This window comes from Ipomoea nil, unplaced genomic scaffold (genome assembly GCF_001879475.1).
Source record: "Ipomoea nil cultivar Tokyo-kokei standard unplaced genomic scaffold, Asagao_1.1 scaffold0672, whole genome shotgun sequence".
Lineage (NCBI taxonomy): Eukaryota > Viridiplantae > Streptophyta > Magnoliopsida > Solanales > Convolvulaceae > Ipomoea > Ipomoea nil.
The window spans coordinates 383257-406704 of NW_017617100.1; the positions used below are offsets into that span (position 1 = coordinate 383257).

At 36.6% G+C, this 23448-nt stretch overlaps 1 protein-coding gene across 1 annotated transcript; it reads right to left on the reverse strand.

Moving 5' to 3' along the window:
- Window positions 1-1316: 1316 nt before the first annotated feature.
- Window positions 1317-21535, reverse strand: LOC109174914. Its single transcript, XM_019324154.1, has 4 exons — window positions 21529-21535; window positions 20214-21431; window positions 18779-20131; window positions 1317-1339 (listed from the first exon to the last, which is right to left on the reverse strand). Exons 1-4 carry the CDS (start codon window positions 21533-21535, stop codon window positions 1317-1319), a joined length of 2601 nt encoding a protein of 866 aa, XP_019179699.1.
- Between the last annotated feature and the right edge of the window lie 1913 nt (window positions 21536-23448).

The following is a 23448-nucleotide window of genomic DNA, read 5'->3' on the forward strand; positions in this document are numbered from 1 at the left end:
CCCATTTGAAGATGGTGTCTTTCTTAATCAACTCATGCATAGGGGCTGTTATGGAGCTGAAATCACGAACAAACTTTCTGTAGAAACCTGCCAGTCTAAAAAACTACGCAAGTTAGATACATTAGTTGGCGTTGGCCAACTTGTGATAGCTTCAACCTTTTTTGAATCCATGGTCACACCTTCTATACTAACATGAAATCCTAAAAACTCAACACTCTCAGACATAAAAGAACACTTTTTAAGATTGACATACAACTGTGCAGCCCTAAGTTCAAGAAAAACTAATCGAAGGTGTTTCAAGTGTTTTTCTTGTGACTTGCTATAAATCAGAATATCATCAAAGTAAACAACAACAAAATTACCAATAAATTTCCTCAAAACATGGTTCATAAGCCTCATGAATGTGCTAGGGGCATTTGTTAAGCCAAAAGGCATGACTAACCATTCATATAAACCATGCTTTGTTTTAAAGGCTGTTTTCCACTCATCACCTTCTTTCATCCTGATTTGATGATATCCTCGCTTCAAATCCACCTTGCTAAAGTACTTAGCTCCATAAAGTTCATCAAGCATATCATCAAGTCGAGGAATAGGAAATCTATACTTAATAGTTATATTGTTGATTGCACGACAATCAACACACACTCTCCATGTACCGTTTTTTTTTTGGGACAATGAGCACTGGAACGGCACACGGACTCAAGCTTTCTCGAATATGTCCAATTTCAAGAAGCTCTTCAACCTGTTTATGGATTTCCTTTGCTTCCACGGGATTGGTTTTGTAGGCTGGTCGGTTTGGCAAGGTAGATCCAGGGACAAAGTCGATTTGATGCTTAATCCCTCTAAATGGTGGCAATCCTTTTGGCATCTCTTTAGGGAATAAATCTGAAAAATCAGCAAGCAATTCATCAATAGAGGCATTACGAAAACAAGATTCAGAGTGTAACACAAGAGAAGAATCAAGATCAGTGGTAAGCTTATGAATGAAAAGTAAGTTAAACGTGTCTCCCCTTCTTATTGCCTTCTTAATGTCCTTTTTTGTTGCAAGAAGAGAGGGCTGATGTGGTGATTCCTTTGCTGGGTTTTGAGATGAAAATGGCGTGGAAAGGGATATTGGAGGAGGTGGAGGCTTTGATTTTGGATAGGGGGAATATGGCACTGATTTCGCCTCTTTTGATGTCTTCCTCGATTTCAATAGTATTTCTTCCACCTGTTTAGGAGTCAAAGGAGACAAGACATATCTAACTCCATCCATGTGAAACACATAAGTGTTCATCATTCCATCAAAAGTGATTTTTCTATCAAATTGCCACGGTCTACCTAACAGCACATGAGCAGCCTGCATTGGGACAATATCACACAAAATTTCATCAGAGTAACTGTTAATAGATAAAGGAATAAGAGCCTGCTTTGTTACTCTAACTTCTCCTGCATTGGTTAACCATTGCAGACGATATGGATTAGGGTGATCAAGCAAAGGTAATTGAAGAAATTTAACCATAGCTGCACTAGCCACATTTGTGCAACTTCCAGAATCTATTATCACAGTACAAGCATTCCCTATAATTGACCCTTTAGCATAAAATATATTTTCTCTTTGAGACTCATCTTCTTTTAAAGGATGAACATTCAAAACCTTCTTAACAACAAGAGTATGAACAGACTCACTATCAGCATATTCATAATCAAAATCTAAAGGTAAAGGTGGTTCCTCCTCAACATGCTCATTGGGGGTTTCCAAATGGTCACTAACCTCATCATCAGACTCATATTCAAGACACGAAGCAAACTTTTCACAATGTTTTGTTATCTTAACTACCCTCTTGTTAGGACAATCACGAGCCATATTGATATGAACCTAGTCCAAGGTTCAAATAAAATGAAATATTGTCCCAAGAATGCTCTCAAAACTAAAGATAGAGATGGATCAAAAATACCTTAAACATCACGAGAAACACATAGTCCCGAATCCTCAAAGACTTTGAAGAATCCCATTATAGCTTCAAGTACCTCGATGATGCAATCTTCAATCAACTAGAGTCGGATCTAGTTTCCTTCGATTAAAGAACGAGTCCACGAACCTAAATCTAAGGTTGAAGAAAGGAAGATCGATTCGACTCCACGAATCAATTTGCTAGTCGAGTCCACGACTAGCCACTAATTGAGTCCACAATTAGCCATAAGGTTTCTTACACAAGTGTAAAGAAAAACTTAAGAATTTTATTGAATTAAAGCCTCTTTCAAACTTATATGGATGTGCCCTATTTATAGGTATAGGGCAGCATTGTAATCTAAATACAATGGGAAAAAGAGTCCTAAACCTAATCTAGAAAACAAGTAAATAGAGTTTTATTTAGAAAAGGATTTAAGGAATCCTTTCTAAATACAACTAGTGTTTTCTCTTTTATGCCAAACAATTTAAATTAATGATGACCAAAAATAATAGGGCTGATTTGGGCCTAATTTAATCACCAAAATCAGCACTTAAACAATTATAAAAAGCCTTGTAATCTTCTTCATCTTTTGCAAATGGGGTTGACTTGGATTTCCACCATCTTTGAATATAACCAATGAAAAGTTGTCTTAATCGTTTGGACTTGGGCCTTGTGATTGGCCCAATTGGTACTCTTGATGGATCTTCATTATGTTGGGCCGCATCATCCTCCCCTTCTTGAAAATGATTCGACCTCGAATCTTGTAAGCATTGTCTTCGATCCATGATATCACTTGAAATGGGCCACTATAATACTTTCCTCTATCGAATGGAATTATTATTGGGCCTTCTTGTTTCTTCCACCAATGATTCTTTAAGGATGTAGTTATGGGCCTTGTGATGAGCCCACTATAGACCCTTATTGGATTCCATGTGTACTGGTTCTAATTATTCTCCCCTTCTTGAAAAGGATTCGTCCTCGAATCCAAATCTTCAATGAAAGACAAATTAGCAAGCTCACTTTGTGTTTTATCACGCTCATGGAACTTTTTCTTGGGATGGTTGACACGAGTCGCTCCAATCATCATCCTACAATCAACAAGTAAGGCAATTAAGTCTAATGACACATCATGGAATTTAAACATTCTGGATGGTAATAATTCAATAAAAAGAGACATATTAAATTTAGGCATCTTCTTTGAATTGTCAATAAGCACAAAATCTTTCCTCCTAGAGCTTAAGGTAAAATCAAACAGAAAATTCATGGAAATATCAAGTAATGATTTAGATGTATTATGGTGGTAAGTAGCACAATTCTGAACATAAGATTCTACATCTTTTTTCTTCTTTGGCCAATGAAAATATCCATGCAAAACATCATCACTCTTTGGAAAATCAAAATTTCCCTTATGTGAATAAACAATTAAATCATTGCCCAAAACAAAGCAAAAAGTGTCAATCCCATTGACTTTGAACCAAAACCCCTTGAGCAAGTAGTGTTTCACATATGAAGTTTTCAAATGTGCCTTATAACGTTCCAGTGATTCCTTATCTCTATCAAACAAAGTTTTAGTAAAATCAAAATTAAGGAATCTTGGATGTATGGAGGCAAACAAATTTCTAACACATCTAGCAAGTACGTCATTGATTGAAACATGGCAAAGAAATCTAGAGAATATTAATGCATGCTTTTGGAATAAAAGTGAGTAGAAAGTGACTCCCCTTCCTTTTTCTTGCATACTATCATTTTTTGTTACCAAGAGAGGTTGCACTTTGACACCTTGGGCTGGTCCTTTCCACTGTATCACTGATTTGTGGTCCCTTTGTTTGGCTATAAACTGAGTTAGAGGATTGGAGTGGTGATTGCAATTCCAAACATGGAGGTTCCACTTTTTTCTCTTTGATTTCTTCCTTCTTTGACGCTGGTTTGAGAGCTTTCATCAATGTCCATTGAATTTCTTCTACTTGTTTAGGATACAAACGAGGCAAGACATATGTAACTCCATTCATGTGAAACACATAAGTGTTCCTCATTCCATCAGAACTTAGTTTTCTGTGAAATTGCAATGATCTACCTAACAAGATATGAGCAACCTGCATTGGGATATTATCACACAAGATTTTATCAGAGTAAATGTTAATAGATAAAGGAATAAGATCCTGTATGGTTACTCTAGCTTTTCCTGCATCAGTTAACCATTACAAACAATAAGGATTTGGATGATTAAGCAAAGGTAACTGGGGAAATTTAACCATAGCTGCTGATATGAACCTAGTCCAAGGTTCAAATAAAGATGGAGTATTGTCCCAAGAATGCTCTCAAAGTAAAGATAGAGATGGATCAAAATACCTTAAACCTCACGAGAAACCCTTTGTCTCGAATCCTCAAAGACTTGGAAGAATCCCATGTAGCTTCAAGTACCTTGATATTGCAATCTTCAATCAACTAGAGTCGGATCTAGTTTCCTTCGATTCAAGAACGAGTCCATGAACCTAAATCTAAGGTTGAAGAAAGTAAGATTGATTCGAGTCCACGAATCAATTTGCTAGTCGAGTCCACGATTAGCCACTAATTGAGTCCACAATTAGCCATAAGGTTTCTTACACAAGTGTAAAGAAAAACTTAAGAGTTTTATTGAATTGAAGCCTCCCCGAAACTGATATGGATGTGCCCTATTTATAGGTATAGGGGCAGCATTATAATTCTAAATGCAATCGAAAAAAGAGTCCTAAACCTAATCTAGAAAACAAGTAAATAGAGTTTTATTTAGAAAAGGATTTAAGGAATCCTTTCTAAATACAACTAGTGTTTTCTCTTTTATGCCAAACAATTTAAATTAATGATGACCAAAAATAATAGGGCTGATTTGGGCCTAATTTAATCACCAAAATCAGCACTTAAACAATTATAAAAAGCCTTGTAATCTTCTTCATCTTTTGCAAATGGGGTTGACTTGGATTTCCACCATCTTTGAATATAACCAATGAAAAGTTGTCTTAATCGTTTGGACTTGGGCCTTGTGATTGGCCCAATTGGTACTCTTGATGGATCTTCATTATGTTGGGCCGCATCATCCTCCCCTTCTTGAAAATGATTTGACCTCGAATCTTGTAAGCATTGTCTTCGATCCATGATATCACTTGAAATGGGCCACTATAATACTTTCCTCTATCGAATGGAATTATTATTGGGCCTTCTTGTTTCTTCCACCAATGATTCTTTAAGGATGTAGTTATGGGCCTTGTGATGAGCCCACTATAGACCCTTATTGGATTCCATGTGTACTGGTTCTAATTATTCTCCCCTTCTTGAAAAGGATTCGTCCTCGAATCCAAATCTTCAGTGAAAGACAAAGTAGCAAGCTCACTTTCTGTTTTATCACGCTCATGGAACTTTTTCTTGGGATGCTTGACATGAGTCGCTCCAATCATCATCCTACAATCAACAAGTAAGGCAATTAAGTCTAATGACACATCAGGGAATTTAAACATTCTGGATGGTAATAATTCAACAAAATGAGACATATTAAATTTATGCATGTTGTTTGAATTGTCAATAAGCACAAAATCTTTCCACCTAGAGCTTAAGGCTAAACCAAACACAAAATCCATGAAAATATCAAGTAATGATTTAGATGCATTGTGGTGGTAAGTAGCACAATTATGAACATAAGATTCTACATCTTTTTTCTTCTTTGGCCAATGAAAATATCCATGCAAAACATCATCACTCTTTGGAAAATCAAATAGTCCCTTATGTGAATCAATAATTAAACCATTGCTCAAATCCAAGCAAAAAGTGCCAATCCCATTGACTTTGAAAGAAAACCCCTTGAGCAAGTAGTATTTCACATAAGAAGTTTTCAAATGTGCCTTATAACTTCCCAGTGATTACTTATCTCTATCAAATAAAGTTTTAGTAAAATCAAAATTAAGGAATCTCGGATGTATGGACGCAAACAAATTTCTAACACATCTAGCAAGGAGCTCATTAATAGAAACATGACAAACAAATCTAGAGAATTTTAATGCATGCTTTTGAAATAAAAATGAGTAAATAGTTACTCCCCTTCTTTTCTCTTGCTTAATATCCTTTGTAGTTACCAAGAGAGGTTGCACTTTGACACCTTGGGCTGGTCCTTTCCACTGTATCACTGATTGTGGTCCCTTTGTTTGGCTACAAACCGAAATAGAAGATTGAAGTGGTGATTGCAATTCCAAACATGGAGGTTCCAATTTTCTCTCTTTGATTTCTTCCTTCTTTGAGGCTAGTTTGAGAGCTTGCATCAGTGTCGATTGAATTTCTTCTACTTGTTTAGGATACAAACGAGGCAAGAGATATATAACTCCATTCAAGTGAAACACATAAGTGTTCCTCATTCCATCAGAACTTATTTTTCTATCAAATTGCCATTGTCTACCTAACACGATATGAGCAGCCTGCATTGGGATATTATCACACAAGATTTCATCAGAGTAACTGTTAATAGATAAAGGAATAAGAAACTGTTTGGTTACTCTAGCTTCTCCTGCATCAGATAACCATTGCAAACAATAAGGATTTGGATGATTAAGAAAATGTAATTGAAGAAATTTAACCATAGCTGCACTAGCCACATTTGTGCAACTTCCAGAATCTATTACCACAGTACAAGCATTCCCTCTAATTGAATCTTTAGCACAAACTATATTTTCAGTTTGAGACTCATCTCCTTTTATAGGGTGAACATTCAAAACCTCCTTAACAACAGGAGTATGACTAGACTCACTATCAGCATATTTAGAATCAAAAACTAAAGGTATGAAAGGTTCTCCCTCAACATGTTCATTGGGGGTTTCAAAATGGTCACATACCTCATCCTTAGATTCAAGACAAGAAGTAAATTTTTCAGATTGTGTTGTTATCTTAACTACCCATTTGTTAGGGCAAACACGAGCTATGTGACCTCTCTCATTACATCTATAACAAATCAATTCTCTATCATGTTGAGGCCTCGCTGCCAAACTTACCTTTTCCTTACCTTTGTCTCGTGAATCATCTCTTGGAGGAGGATGTTCATCACGCCTTTGAGGGGTGGAACAAGTGTTGTTCCATCTTGATGCACCGTTGTTGGACTTGTACATTTTCATCTCTTTGATTTTTGCCTCAGATTCACGTGCAGCATACAAGGCATCATAAAGGGTGTCATATCTCTGAATACTCATTCCACATCGAATTTCTAAGTTCAATCCATGTACGAAACGAGCAACAGTTTTTGTCTCTTCTTCATGTATGTTTCCCTGTTCAAGCAAAATATTTATAGTTTGGTGGTACTCATCAACTGACATTGTTCCTTGCACGGTTCCCTGCAATTTTCTTTCAAGATCATAGAAAAAAGATTTAGGGAGAAAGTTTAGACGCATATCTTCCCTCACTTGAACCCAAGATTCATAAGGAATAAAATTAGCAACTCTCTCTCTATTTCTTTTTCGCCACCAAGATAATGCATACCACTTAAAAGATGTAGAAACTAGCCTAATTTTTGTAAGATCAGAATATTGCTTTAAATAAAAAAGAGTTTCAACAGCATTCTCCCATTCTATGTATTCGGTAGGTCCTTTCTCACCGGTGAAGTTAGGAATTTCATGTTTAATGTTTCCTAACTCCGTATTACGCTGTTGGATTCTTTCACATCTAGGATCCACTCTTCCTACTGGTGGCAGGTGTCGCTCATCATTGTGTGGTGGTTGCACTTGCTGTGAGCGTTGCTCCAAATTATTCATTCGTTTAAGTAACCTGTCTATTTTTTGTTGTAATTTCTGCGGCAAGTTTGGAACTTGTTGAGCCATCTGTAAACGAAAAAAAATATCTAAAAACAAGAAGATGTGTGAGTAGTCACGTTAGTGAAACCAAAAAGTTGGCTCGCTCCCTCACTATTCTCAGCTCGCAGGTAAGAGGTGGATTTTATGGCTCTGGGGGTGCACTACACACTCTTACAAACACACACTCCACTCGTGTATCACTCCAAGTGGCAGATACTCTCACAAGCCTTTTTCCAAAAAGAAAAATTCTAGTCTGGAACTCAAGTTGATGTGGATTCAACCTCAAAGTTCAAGAAAACGTACCTTGGTAAACTTCACAAGCCTTTGAGAGTAAGGGTGTATCGCGAGATAGGTAATAAAATTGAAAGCAAGAAGCAAAGAAAAAGGACAATACGAGCAAAGAAACTAAATAAGATTTGAAAGAAAAAGGAAACCAAAGAAGGAAGTATGACGGAAAGATATGCAAGACCAATATCAAAAGATAGACACAAATAGCATATAAAAGGGGTTCACGTGTACCACAACCAATTAGGAATCTATCAAGAACTCCTTTCAACCTTATACTTTTCCCCTTCCTTGTCCCTCCAAAATTCTCCTACCAGCCAAATTCTTTCCCCAACCTTATTCTTCTTCTTTATTGCTTTCTCTTTCTTTTTTTTTTTTTTTCAACTTTCTTGATTTTTTTTTTGATTTTTTTGATAAGTAACCTCCAAATAACTACTGTAAATATCAACAAAAATTTCGGACCAAGAGGATCCACACAACCCCTTCAAAACAGAACCAACAATTTCAATAATCACCCCAGAAAACAGCAACGCTGCCCTGAATTCGAAGATAAATATCTCAATGACCGTAAGGAATTAGCAAGTCTATAATATATCAATAGAACGCCCCAGAAGAGATCTAAATCATATCAAAATTTAAGATAAAAATAACCAGTGGATCTCGAGATATAGGTCATTCTTTGAAACTGGTCACAGAACGCGGAAGTCTGGACAGGGTGTGATTGCGACGTTATTGCGCGTAAATGCGCTTTGGATATAGGTATGGGTGAGATGGGGTTGTTTTCTTGACAGAATATATGGTAATACTTTGCTTAGGAGGTTCGAGGTCTCATTGATATTGGACAGGAAAAAGGGAAAACTCTTTCGGGATTGTTTTTCAAGAAACTGGAGAACATGTATCAAGATTCAAGAACACAATCAAGAATGCAAAGGAAATTTTTTTTTTTTAGGGTTTTTTATGAATAAGACACGAAAAAAAATAGTATGTAAGATAAGAATGAGATAAACCTAGGGAACCAAAGAAACCAAATTTCTAATGATAATGAGATAAACCTAGGCTCTGAATACCAAACTGATATGAACCTAGTCCAAGGTTCAAATAAAGATGGAGTATTGTCCCAAGAATGCTCTCAAAGTAAAGATAGAGATGGATCAAAATACCTTAAACCTCACGAGAAACCCTTTGTTTCGAATCCTCAAAGACTTTGAAGAATCCCATGTAGCTTCAAGTACCTTGATATTGCAATCTTCAATCAACTAGAGTCGGATCTAGTTTCCTTCGATTCAAGAACGAGTCCACGAACCTAAATCTAAGGTTGAAGAAAGTAAGATTGATTCGAGTCCACGAATCAATTTGCTAGTCGAGTCCACGATTAGCCACTAATTGAGTCCACAATTAGCCATAAGGTTTCTTACACAAGTGTAAAGAAAAACTTAAGAGTTTTATTGAATTGAAGCCTCCCTGAAACTGATATGGATGTGCCCTATTTATAGGTATAGGGGCAGCATTATAATTCTAAATGCAATGGAAAAAAGAGTCCTAAACCTAATCTAGAAAACAAGTAAATAGAGTTTTATTTAGAAAAGGATTTAAGGAATCCTTTCTAAATACAACTAGTGTTTTCTCTTTTATGCCAAACAATTTAAATTAATGATGACCAAAAATAATAGGGCTGATTTGGGCCTAATTTAATCACCAAAATCAGCACTTAAACAATTATAAAAAGCCTTGAATTCTTCTTCATATTTTGCAAATGGGCTTGACTTGGATTTCCACCATCTTTGAACATCACCAATGAAGAGTTGCCTTAATTGTTTGGACTTGGGCCTTGTGATTGGCCCAATTAGTATTCTTAATGGATCTTCATATGTTGGGCCGCATCATCCTCCCCTTCTTGAAAATGATTCGACCTCGAATCTTGTAAGCATTGTCTTCGATCCATGATATCACTTGAAATTGGCCACTATAATATTTTCCTCTATCGAATGGACTTATTATTGGTCTTTGTTGTTTCTTCCACCAATGATGTTTTAAGGTCGTCGTTATGGGCCTTGTGATGAGCCCACTATTTACCCTTTCTGGATTCCATGTGTACTGGTTCCTATTATTAAATTGATATGAACCTAGTCCAAGGTTCAAATAAAGATGGAATATTGTCCCAAGAATGCTCTCAAAATAAAGATAGAGATGGATCAAAATACCTTAAACCTCACGAGAAACCCTTTGTCTCGAATCCTCAAAGACTTGGAAGAATCCCATGTAGCTTCATGTACCTCGATGTTGCAATCTTCAATCAACTAGAGTCGGATCTAGTTTCCTTCGATTCAAGAACGAGTCCACGAACCTAAATCTAAGGTTGAAGAAAGTAAGATTGATTCGCGTCCACGAATCAATTTGCTAGTCGAGTCCACGACTAGCCACTAATTGAGTCCACAATTAGCCATAAGGTTTCTTACACAAGTGTAAAGAAAAACTTAAGAGTTTTATTGAATTGAAGCCTCCCTGAAACTGATATGGATGTGCCCTAAACCTAATCTAGAAAACAAGTAAATAGAGTTTTATTTAGAAAAGGATTTAAGGAATCCTTTCTACATACAACTAGTGTTTTCTCTTTTATGCCAAACAATTTAAATTAATGATGACCAAAAATAATAGGGCTGATTTGGGCCTAATTTAATCACCAAAATCAGCACTTAAACAATTATAAAAAGCCTTGAATTCTTCTTCATATTTTGCAAATGGGCTTGACTTGGATTTCCACCATCTTTGAACATCACCAATGAAGAGTTGCCTTAATTGTTTGGACTTGGGCCTTGTGATTGGCCCAATTAGTATTCTTAATGGATCTTCATATGTTGGGCCGCATCAGCTGCACTAGCCACATTTGTGCAAATTCTAGAATCTAATACCATAGCACAAGCATTCTCTCTAATTGACCCTTTAGCACAAAATATATTTTCTCTTTGAGACTCATCTTCTTTTAAAGGGTGAACATTCAAAACCTCCTTAACAACAAGAGTATGACTAGACTCACTATCAGCATATTTTGAATCAAAATCTAAAGGTATGAAAGGTTCTCCCTCAACATGTTCATTGGGGGTTTCAAAATGGTCACATACCTCATCCTCAGATTCAAGACAAGAAGTAAATTTTTCAGATTGTGTAGTTATCTTAACTACCCTTTTGTTAGGGCAATCACGAGCTATGTGGCCTCTCTCATTACATCTATAACAAATCAATTCTCTATCATGTTGAGGCCTCGCTGCCTCACTTACCTTTTCCTTACCTTTGTCTCGTGAATCATCTCTTGGAGGAGGATGTTCATCACGCCTTTGAGGGGTGGAACAAGTGTTATTCCATCTTGATGCACCGTTGTTGGACTTGTACATTTTCATCTCTTTGATTTTTGCCTCAGATTCACGTGCAGCATACAAGGCATCATAAAGGGTGTCATATCTCTGAATACTCATTCCACATCGAATTTCTAAGTTCAATCCATGTACGAAACGAGCAACAGTTTTTGTCTCTTCTTCATGTATGTTTCCCTGTTCAAGTAAAATATTTATAGTTTGGTGGTACTCATCAACTGACATTGTTCCTTGCACGGTTCCCTGCAATTTTCTTTCAAGATCATAGAAAAAAGATTTAGGGAGAAAGTTTAGACGCATATCTTCCCTCACTTGAACCCAAGATTCATAAGGAATAAAATTAGCAACTCTCTCTCTATTTCTTTTTCGCCACCAAGATAATGCATACCACTTAAAAGATGTAGAAACTAGCCTAATTTTTGTAAGATCAGAATATTGCTTTAAATAAAAAAGAGTTTCAACAGCATTCTCCCATTCTATGTATTCGGTAGGTCCTTTCTCACCGGTGAAGTTAGGAATTTCATGTTTAATGTTTCCTAACTCCGTATTACGCTGTTGGATTCTTTCACATCTAGGATCCACTCTTCCTACTGGTGGCAGGTGTCGCTCATCATTGTGTGGTGGTTGCACTTGCTGTGAGCGTTGCTCCAAATTATTCATTCGTTTAAGTAACCTGTCTATTTTTTGTTGTAATTTCTGCGGCAAGTTTGGAACTTGTTGAGCCATCTGTAAACGAAAAAAAATATCTAAAAACAAGAAGATGTGTGAGTAGTCACGTTAGTGAAACCAAAAAGTTGGCTCGCTCCCTCACTATTCTCAGCTCGCAGGTAAGAGGTGGATTTTATGGCTCTGGGGGTGCACTACACACTCTTACAAACACACACTCCACTCGTGTATCACTCCAAGTGGCAGATACTCTCACAAGCCTTTTTCCAAAAAGAAAAATTCTAGTCTGGAACTCAAGTTGATGTGGATTCAACCTCAAAGTTCAAGAAAACGTACCTTGGTAAACTTCACAAGCCTTTGAGAGTAAGGGTGTATCGCGAGATAGGTAATAAAATTGAAAGCAAGAAGCAAAGAAAAAGGACAATACGAGCAAAGAAACTAAATAAGATTTGAAAGAAAAAGGAAACCAAAGAAGGAAGTATGACGGAAAGATATGCAAGACCAATATCAAAAGATAGACACAAATAGCATATAAAAGGGGTTCACGTGTACCACAACCAATTAGGAATCTATCAAGAACTCCTTTCAACCTTATACTTTTCCCCTTCCTTGTCCCTCCAAAATTCTCCTACCAGCCAAATTCTTTCCCCAACCTTATTCTTCTTCTTTATTGCTTTCTCTTTCTTTTTTTTTTTTTTCAACTTTCTTGATTTTTTTTTTGATTTTTTTGATAAGTAACCTCCAAATAACTACTGTAAATATCAACAAAAATTTCGGACCAAGAGGATCCACACAACCCCTTCAAAACAGAACCAACAATTTCAATAATCACCCCAGAAAACAGCAACGCTGCCCTGAATTCGAAGATAAATATCTCAATGACCGTAAGGAATTAGCAAGTCTATAATATATCAATAGAACGCCCCAGAAGAGATCTAAATCATATCAAAATTTAAGATAAAAATAACCAGTGGATCTCGAGATATAGGTCATTCTTTGAAACTGGTCACAGAACGCGGAAGTCTGGACAGGGTGTGATTGCGACGTTATTGCGCGTAAATGCGCTTTGGATATAGGTATGGGTGAGATGGGGTTGTTTTCTTGACAGAATATATGGTAATACTTTGCTTAGGAGGTTCGAGGTCTCATTGATATTGGACAGGAAAAAGGGAAAACTCTTTCGGGATTGTTTTTCAAGAAACTGGAGAACATGTATCAAGATTCAAGAACACAATCAAGAATGCAAAGGAAATTTTTTTTTTTAGGGTTTTTTATGAATAAGACACGAAAAAAAATAGTATGTAAGATAAGAATGAGATAAACCTAGGGAACCAAAGAAACCAAATTTCTAATGATAATGAGATAAACCTAGGCTCTGAATACCAAACTGATATGAACCTAGTCCAAGGTTCAAATAAAGATGGAGTATTGTCCCAAGAATGCTCTCAAAGTAAAGATAGAGATGGATCAAAATACCTTAAACCTCACGAGAAACCCTTTGTTTCGAATCCTCAAAGACTTTGAAGAATCCCATGTAGCTTCAAGTACCTTGATATTGCAATCTTCAATCAACTAGAGTCGGATCTAGTTTCCTTCGATTCAAGAACGAGTCCACGAACCTAAATCTAAGGTTGAAGAAAGTAAGATTGATTCGAGTCCACGAATCAATTTGCTAGTCGAGTCCACGATTAGCCACTAATTGAGTCCACAATTAGCCATAAGGTTTCTTACACAAGTGTAAAGAAAAACTTAAGAGTTTTATTGAATTGAAGCCTCCCTGAAACTGATATGGATGTGCCCTATTTATAGGTATAGGGGCAGCATTATAATTCTAAATGCAATGGAAAAAAGAGTCCTAAACCTAATCTAGAAAACAAGTAAATAGAGTTTTATTTAGAAAAGGATTTAAGGAATCCTTTCTAAATACAACTAGTGTTTTCTCTTTTATGCCAAACAATTTAAATTAATGATGACCAAAAATAATAGGGCTGATTTGGGCCTAATTTAATCACCAAAATCAGCACTTAAACAATTATAAAAAGCCTTGAATTCTTCTTCATATTTTGCAAATGGGCTTGACTTGGATTTCCACCATCTTTGAACATCACCAATGAAGAGTTGCCTTAATTGTTTGGACTTGGGCCTTGTGATTGGCCCAATTAGTATTCTTAATGGATCTTCATATGTTGGGCCGCATCATCCTCCCCTTCTTGAAAATGATTCGACCTCGAATCTTGTAAGCATTGTCTTCGATCCATGATATCACTTGAAATTGGCCACTATAATATTTTCCTCTATCGAATGGACTTATTATTGGTCTTTGTTGTTTCTTCCACCAATGATGTTTTAAGGTCGTCGTTATGGGCCTTGTGATGAGCCCACTATTTACCCTTTCTGGATTCCATGTGTACTGGTTCCTATTATTAAATTGATATGAACCTAGTCCAAGGTTCAAATAAAGATGGAATATTGTCCCAAGAATGCTCTCAAAATAAAGATAGAGATGGATCAAAATACCTTAAACCTCACGAGAAACCCTTTGTCTCGAATCCTCAAAGACTTGGAAGAATCCCATGTAGCTTCATGTACCTCGATGTTGCAATCTTCAATCAACTAGAGTCGGATCTAGTTTCCTTCGATTCAAGAACGAGTCCACGAACCTAAATCTAAGGTTGAAGAAAGTAAGATTGATTCGCGTCCACGAATCAATTTGCTAGTCGAGTCCACGACTAGCCACTAATTGAGTCCACAATTAGCCATAAGGTTTCTTACACAAGTGTAAAGAAAAACTTAAGAGTTTTATTGAATTGAAGCCTCCCTGAAACTGATATGGATGTGCCCTAAACCTAATCTAGAAAACAAGTAAATAGAGTTTTATTTAGAAAAGGATTTAAGGAATCCTTTCTACATACAACTAGTGTTTTCTCTTTTATGCCAAACAATTTAAATTAATGATGACCAAAAATAATAGGGCTGATTTGGGCCTAATTTAATCACCAAAATCAGCACTTAAACAATTATAAAAAGCCTTGAATTCTTCTTCATATTTTGCAAATGGGCTTGACTTGGATTTCCACCATCTTTGAACATCACCAATGAAGAGTTGCCTTAATTGTTTGGACTTGGGCCTTGTGATTGGCCCAATTAGTATTCTTAATGGATCTTCATATGTTGGGCCGCATCAGCTGCACTAGCCACATTTGTGCAAATTCTAGAATCTAATACCATAGCACAAGCATTCTCTCTAATTGACCCTTTAGCACAAAATATATTTTCTCTTTGAGACTCATCTTCTTTTAAAGGGTGAACATTCAAAACCTCCTTAACAACAAGAGTATGACTAGACTCACTATCAGCATATTTTGAATCAAAATCTAAAGGTATGAAAGGTTCTCCCTCAACATGTTCATTGGGGGTTTCAAAATGGTCACATACCTCATCCTCAGATTCAAGACAAGAAGTAAATTTTTCAGATTGTGTAGTTATCTTAACTACCCTTTTGTTAGGGCAATCACGAGCTATGTGGCCTCTCTCATTACATCTATAACAAATCAATTCTCTATCATGTTGAGGCCTCGCTGCCTCACTTACCTTTTCCTTACCTTTGTCTCGTGAATCATCTCTTGGAGGAGGATGTTCATCACGCCTTTGAGGGGTGGAACAAGTGTTATTCCATCTTGATGCACCGTTGTTGGACTTGTACATTTTCATCTCTTTGATTTTTGCCTCAGATTCACGTGCAGCATACAAGGCATCATAAAGGGTGTCATATCTCTGAATACTCATTCCACATCGAATTTCTAAGTTCAATCCATGTACGAAACGAGCAACAGTTTTTGTCTCTTCTTCATGTATGTTTCCCTGTTCAAGTAAAATATTTATAGTTTGGTGGTACTCATCAACTGACATTGTTCCTTGCACGGTTCCCTGCAATTTTCTTTCAAGATCATAGAAAAAAGATTTAGGGAGAAAGTTTAGACGCATATCTTCCCTCACTTGAACCCAAGATTCATAAGGAATAAAATTAGCAACTCTCTCTCTATTTCTTTTTCGCCACCAAGATAATGCATACCACTTAAAAGATGTAGAAACTAGCCTAATTTTTGTAAGATCAGAATATTGCTTTAAATAAAAAAGAGTTTCAACAGCATTCTCCCATTCTATGTATTCGATAGGTCCTTTCTCACCGGTGAAGTTAGGAATTTCATGTTTAATGTTTCCTAACTCCGTATTACGCTGTTGGATTCTTTCACATCTAGGATCCACTCTTCCTACTGGTGGCAGGTGTCGCTCATCATTGTGTGGTGGTTGCACTTGCTGTGAGCGTTGCTCCAAATTATTCATTCGTTTAAGTAACCTGTCTATTTTTTGTTGTAATTTCTGCGGCAAGTTTGGAACTTGTTGAGCCATCTGTAAACGAAAAAAAATATCTAAAAACAAGAAGATGTGTGAGTAGTCACGTTAGTGAAACCAAAAAGTTGGCTCGCTCCCTCACTATTCTCAACTCGCAGGTAAGAGGTGGATTTTATGGCTCTGGGGGTGCACTACACACTCTTACAAACACACACTCCACTCGTGTATCACTCCAAGTGGCAGATACTCTCACAAGCCTTTTTCCAAAAAGAAAAATTCTAGTCTGGAACTCAAGTTGATGTGGATTCAACCTCAAAGTTCAAGAAAACGTACCTTGGTAAACTTCACAAGCCTTTGAGAGTAAGGGTGTATCGCGAGATAGGTAATAAAATTGAAAGCAAGAAGCAAAGAAAAAGGACAATACGAGCAAAGAAACTAAATAAGATTTGAAAGAAAAAGGAAACCAAAGAAGGAAGTATGACGGAAAGATATGCAAGACCAATATCAAAAGATAGACACAAATAGCATATAAAAGGGGTTCACGTGTACCACAACCAATTAGGAATCTATCAAGAACTCCTTTCAACCTTATACTTTTCCCCTTCCTTGTCCCTCCAAAATTCTCCTACCAGCCAAATTCTTTCCCCAACCTTATTCTTCTTCTTCTTTATTGCTTTCTCTTTTTTGTTTTTTTTTTTCAAATTTCTTTATTTTTTTTGATAAGAAACCTCCAAATAACTACTGTAAATATCAACAAAAAATTCGGACTAAGAGGATCCACTCAACACCTTCAAAACAGAATCAAGAATTTCAAGAATCACCCAGAAAAACAGAAACGCGGCCCTTACTTCGAAGATGAATATCTCAATGACGGTAAGGAATTAGCACGTGTATAATATATCAAAAGAACGCCCCAGAAGAAATCTACAACATATCAAAATATCAGATAAAACTAACCAGTGGATCTCGAGATATAAGTCATTCTTTGAAACTGGTCACAGATCGCGGAAATCTGGACAGGGTGTGATTGAGACGTAACTGCGCGTAAATGCGCTTTGTATATAGGTAAGGGTGATATGGTTTTGTTTTCTAGACAGAATTTTTGGTAATATGGTACTTAGGAGGTGTGAGGTCTCGTTGATATTGGACGGGAAAAAGGGAAAACTCTTTCAGGATTGTTTTTCAAGAAACTGGAAAACATGTATCAAGATTCAAGAACACAATCAAGAATGCAAAGGAAAATTTTTTTGGGGGTTTTTAATGAATAAGACACGAATAAAAGTAGTATGTAAGATAAGAATGAGATAAACCTAGGCTCTAAATACCAAATTGATATGAACCTAGTCCAAGATTCAAATAAGATGGAGTATTGCCCCAAGATTGCTCTCAATATAAAGATAGAGATGGATCGAAATACCTTAAACCTCACGAGAAACCCTTTGTCTCGAATCCTCAAAGACTTGGAATAATCCCATTGTAGCTTCACGCACCTCGATGATGCAATCTTCAATCAAGTAGAGTTTTATTCAGAAAGGGATTTAAGGAATCCTTTCTAAATACAAACTAGTGTTTTCTCTTTTATGCCAAACAATTTAAATTAATGATGACCAAAAATAATAGGGCTGATTTGGGCCTAATTTAATCACCAAAATCAGCACTTAAACAATTATAAAAAGCCTTGAGTTCTTCGCCATCATTTGCAATTGGGCTTGAATTGGATTTCCACCATTTTTGAACATAACCAATGAAGAGTTGTCTTAATTGTTTGGACTTAGACCTTGTGATTGGCCCAACTGGTACTCTTAATGGATCTTCAGTAGTTTGGGTTGCATTATTAACTACTCGATAGGATTGCTCGAGACATTCTCTGAGCTGTACAGTCCGAAACCTTAAAAGTTGAGCGAATATGTCCAAGGAAATGTAAGTCCTAGGAACATATCCCAAGGTCGATATTTCAACTAAACTAGTAATTCCACTCGTGCGTTGCACGGCAATATATGTAAAACATATATATAAATTAATTCCTAAAAAAGAAATATACTGCTGCAAAACATATAGTATGTATTAAACATTATTGAATACTTCTTTATATATGATATTTGTAGTCGTATTTTTTATTGTACATTTTCATCTGAGATCAGTATTTTTAATCCGTTAGGATTACTAACTCTTGACAATGCTACATAAATTTGACCATGATTAAAAACCGGTCTCTTCAAAAACAAACCCACATTTGATAGTGTTTGGCCCTGGTTTTTATTTATTGTCATGGCATATGACAACATTAGCGGAAATTGCTTCCTTTGGAATTTAAAAGGCAATCTTGGATCCGACGGTGTTAAGGACATCCTTGGAATTAAGACCTTTGTACCAGCAGTTGTTCCGGACAGTATTTTAGCTTCTACAACATGATCTGCCAACTTTGAAATAATCATCTTTGTACCATTGCACAAGCCCAATGAGTGATCAATATTTCTCAACAGCATAACTGGCGACCCAACTTTAAGAGTCAATGAGTGATTTGGAACTCCCGAACATCGTAATCCATTTAAAAACTCCGGTGTGTGCAGGTCAGCCAGCATGTCAACATTAGAATCAGATTTGCATACGGAGTCACAACTGATATAGGTCCTTCCTTCAGCATTGTTATAGTCGTTCATGTATTCGTTGACTGTATCTACAACATCAAAAGTAGGTGCAAGTATGGCACGATCTTTTAGGTACTCATTATCTCTGTGGCCACTACGAAACATAGGGAAAGTGCTATCAACAATTGTAGCAATAGGATCCTCTCCACAACTGAGCAAAAATTGTTCGGGAATCTGTATCTCAGATTCTCCATCCATTGAATCACCAATGGTTCCATCACCTATATTAGCAATCCACTTTGCAAAATCAGCAATCTCTTGAACTTCACTATCTGATCTCAAAGATCTAAGCCTTAGATTTTTTGTTAACCTAAAAACTTTACAGCTTCTCCAAAGATAGGATGAATTTATACTTGCTCGCACAATATCTTGTATGGTGCCCTTTGGAATGACTGGTAGAATTTGTCTGAAATCTCTACCTAACACCACTGTTTTTCCACCAAAAGTCATATCGAAGCTGTTATGATTTTTGACACGCATTATATCTCTCATAGATCGGTCCAACGCTTCAAAACAGAATTTATGCATCATTGGCGCCTCATCCCAAATGATCAACCTACTTTTCATGATCAAGTGTGCCAAAGGACTGTTTTGGCTGATATTGCAGGTTGAATCTTCATTAACAGCGATCGGAATGGCAAACCTTGAATGTGCAGTCCTACCACCTGGTAATAGAAGGGAAGCTATGCCACTTGATGCAACATTCAGTACTATCTCACCCTTTGACCTTATAGCAGAAGATAATGCTCTCCACAAGAATATTTTACCCGTTCCACCATATCCATTAACAAAAAATAGTCCTCCAAGATTATTCTCAGCATCTTGCAAAACATTGCCATATATTGTTCTTTGCTCTTCAGTTAGTTTATCCACCAAAGCATCATTCTCTTCCTTCATTGCAGTAGTATCATATGCCAATTCCTCATGTATCAACCGATTGGTTGTTCTGCAGTGATTAACTACATCGGCTATCGGCATCCCCTGAAAGTCTTTCAAACTTTTTCCCATAGCTGAAAGCATTATTTCAATCTCCGTAAGTGCAAAATTCTTCTTTTCATCTTCAGATATAATCCAATCTGTGACAATATTATTTACACTAAGTGTAAAATTTTTGTTGTAAAATAGAACTATAAGAGTAAGAATGGAATAATATAATACCTGGCTTTCCCAATTGTTCTCTAATCTTGAATTGTGCATCATCTGACAAATGAATCCACGCAGCCTCCCAAACCACCTCTGGTTTTGCTATTGAGTTAGTCATCAAGAGAGTGACAAATAATCTTCTCAGATTCACAGCTGTAGCCCAATGACTTGCTTCTTCTATAGCATAAACATACTCCCTGTCATCATCTACTAATCCTCTTGCACAACATGCATCCCTAAAAGAATCATATTGGACACCATCCACTGTTTTTATATCTAAATAACTTGTCGGACCTTTGACCTTATTCAACAGACACCTTAAATAAAAGATTTCCCCTGATCCAGGAGGCACATAGAAAACTCTACCGATAGAGAATCCTCTTTTTCTGGGCTGCCATTTTCGAATATCTTTCTTCCACACAAACTTTGTTGGCATTTCAGCATATGTCAACTTCCTTGCTTCTGGGAAGTTTTTATTTGCCTCGAACCATTCTAGGAACATGCTTTGCAAGATTGTTGGCCGACTGAGTATGTTATCAACGGGGTCATCATCTGCGAAAACAACACTTTGTTGGTTCGGCAAGTGAAAGCTTAATCGTTCCACTGATGGTGTCCTAAACTGTATATCAAAACCGAACAACCGCCACGATGCTTCACACGGAGATATGTACCTAAAATCATAGTACATACTAATTTCATCCAGAACTTGTGCGCCATCTTGATCATTGCTGGTTCTGTAAAACTCTGTTGTTACCCTGTCATGACCCTTGTTCACGTACTTGAATAGGTATTTGATTGAACGGGACTGATTACACCATTCAACATTAATATGAGCCCTATACTTTAACAACAAATGCCTATTGTGTGGTACCACGTACCTATTATCCAAGTCAATCCCATTCCGTGTCACAGACCGACCATTGTCTCTTCTCCGATATATAGGATAACCATCCTCATCAAAAGTTGAGCAATTAACAAACTTTTTGGGAAAATGTTTAGTACATTTACCATTTGCCATACAGGGAGAACTCAATCTGGCTTTCCCGCAAGGTCCATGCATCATAAACTCCTCAACTGCTTTGAAGTATTCTGCGTCAGCTTCTTGATCAGGCAGCTCAGCGGAAATAATGTTGTCCAAATTGTCAACATTATGATATCCATTGACTTTATCAAGAAACAGCAGAATATGAGCATGCGGCAAACCTCTTTTTTGGAACTCTATGGTATATATAACTGGTAAAAAAAAAAAAAAGAAACATTACGAATGGCAAAAAACTTCTAACATTTATCTATAGGAACTGTTTTAAATAGTGGCATTTAATTTACATACCTCCCATCACTGGCCCAAATTACTTGTTCTTCCGACAATCTGAGATTAGAGCATCCAATTTCATTTTGAATAATCTACATATTATGTCAGGACGATCTTCAGCTTTTAACTTTCGATCCTTCAAGAAGCGTTGTACCTCGGGCCACTTGGGGTTGCAGGTGAATGTGATAAACAGATCTGGATATCCAACCAATTTACATATAGCCATAGCGTCCTGATAATTTTGAATCATGTATCTAGCACCCCCTGTAAAACTTGAAGGCAATATTATCCTCTTTCCTTGAGTAGTGGGGTCAACTTCACCACGTGTTAATGCATCATTCAAGCAATTATATGATTCACACCTCAAACTTTTTTGATGTGTCCTTATATAGATTAACCTTCCTGACTCAACCATTGTATAGGCATCTACCAAAAATTGTTGGAATAACCTTTTTGAATGCAATAAAGTAGATACCTCAGATAACCTTGACTGTATACGGTATGCAAAATATTCTCGAGGACTTATCCTTTGACGGCCAGCACTTATGTTTCCTTTTAATGTAGAGAAGGTGATGCGGCCCAACATAATGAAGATCCATTAAGATTACAAATTAAGCCAATCACAAGATCCGAGGCCCAAATCAGCTTTATTATTTGTGGTCATCATTTATTTTAAATTGTTTGGCATAAAAGAGAAAACACTAGTTTGTATTTAGAAAGGATTCCTTAAATCCTTTTCTAAATAAAACTATATTTACTTGTTTTCTAGATTAGGTTTAGGACTCTTTTTCCCATTGTATTTAGATTACAATGCTGCCCTATTTATAGGTATAGGGCAGCATTGTAATCTAAATACAATGGGAAAAAGAGTCCTAAACCTAATCTAGAAAACAAGTAAATATAGTTTTATTTAGAAAAGGATTTAAGGAATCCTTTCTAAATACAACTAGTGTTTTCTCTTTTATGCCAAACAATTTAAATTAATGATGACCAAAAATAATAGGGCTGATTTGGGCCTAATTTAATCACCAAAATCAGCACTTAAACAATTATAAAAAGCCTTGTAATATTCTTCATCTTTTGCAAATGGGCTTGACTTGGATTTCCACTTTGAATATCACCAATGAAGAGTTGTCTTAATCGTTTGTACTTGGGCCTTGTGATTGGCCCAATTGGTACTCTTGATGGATATTCATTATGTTGGGCCGCATCATCATCACCTTCTTGAAAATGATTCGACCTCGAATCTTGTAAGCATTGTCTTCGATCCATGATATCACTTGAAATGGGCCACTATAATACTTTCCTCTATCGAATGGAATTATTATTGGGCCTTCTTGTTTCTTCCACCAATGATTCTTTAAGGATGTAGTTTTGGGCCTTGTGATGAGCCCACTATAGACCCTTATTGGATTCCATGTGTACTGGTTCTTATTATGGCTAATTGTGGACTCAATTAGTGGCTAGTCGTGGACTCGACTAGCAAATTGATTCGTGGATTCGAATCAATCTTACTTTCTTCAACCTTAGATTTAGGTTCGTGGACTCGTTCTTGAATCGAAGGAAACTAGATCCGACTCTAGTTGAAAAAAAAAAAAAGAGAAAGCAATAAAGAAGAATAAGGTTGGGGAAAGAATTTGGCTGGTAGGAGAATTTTGGAGGGACAAGGAAGGGGAAAAGTATAAGGTTGGAAGGAGTTCTTTAATGATTCCTAATTGGTTGTGGTACACGTGAACCCATTTTATATTCTATTTGTCTCTATCTTTTGATATTGGTCTTGCATATCTTTCTGCCATACTTCCTTCTTTAGTTTCCTTTTTCTTTCAAATCTTATTTAGTTTCTTTGCTCGTATTGTCCTTTTTCTTTGCTTCTTGCTCTCAATTTTATTACCTATCTCGCGATACACCCTTACTCTCAAAGTCTTGTGAAGTTTTCCA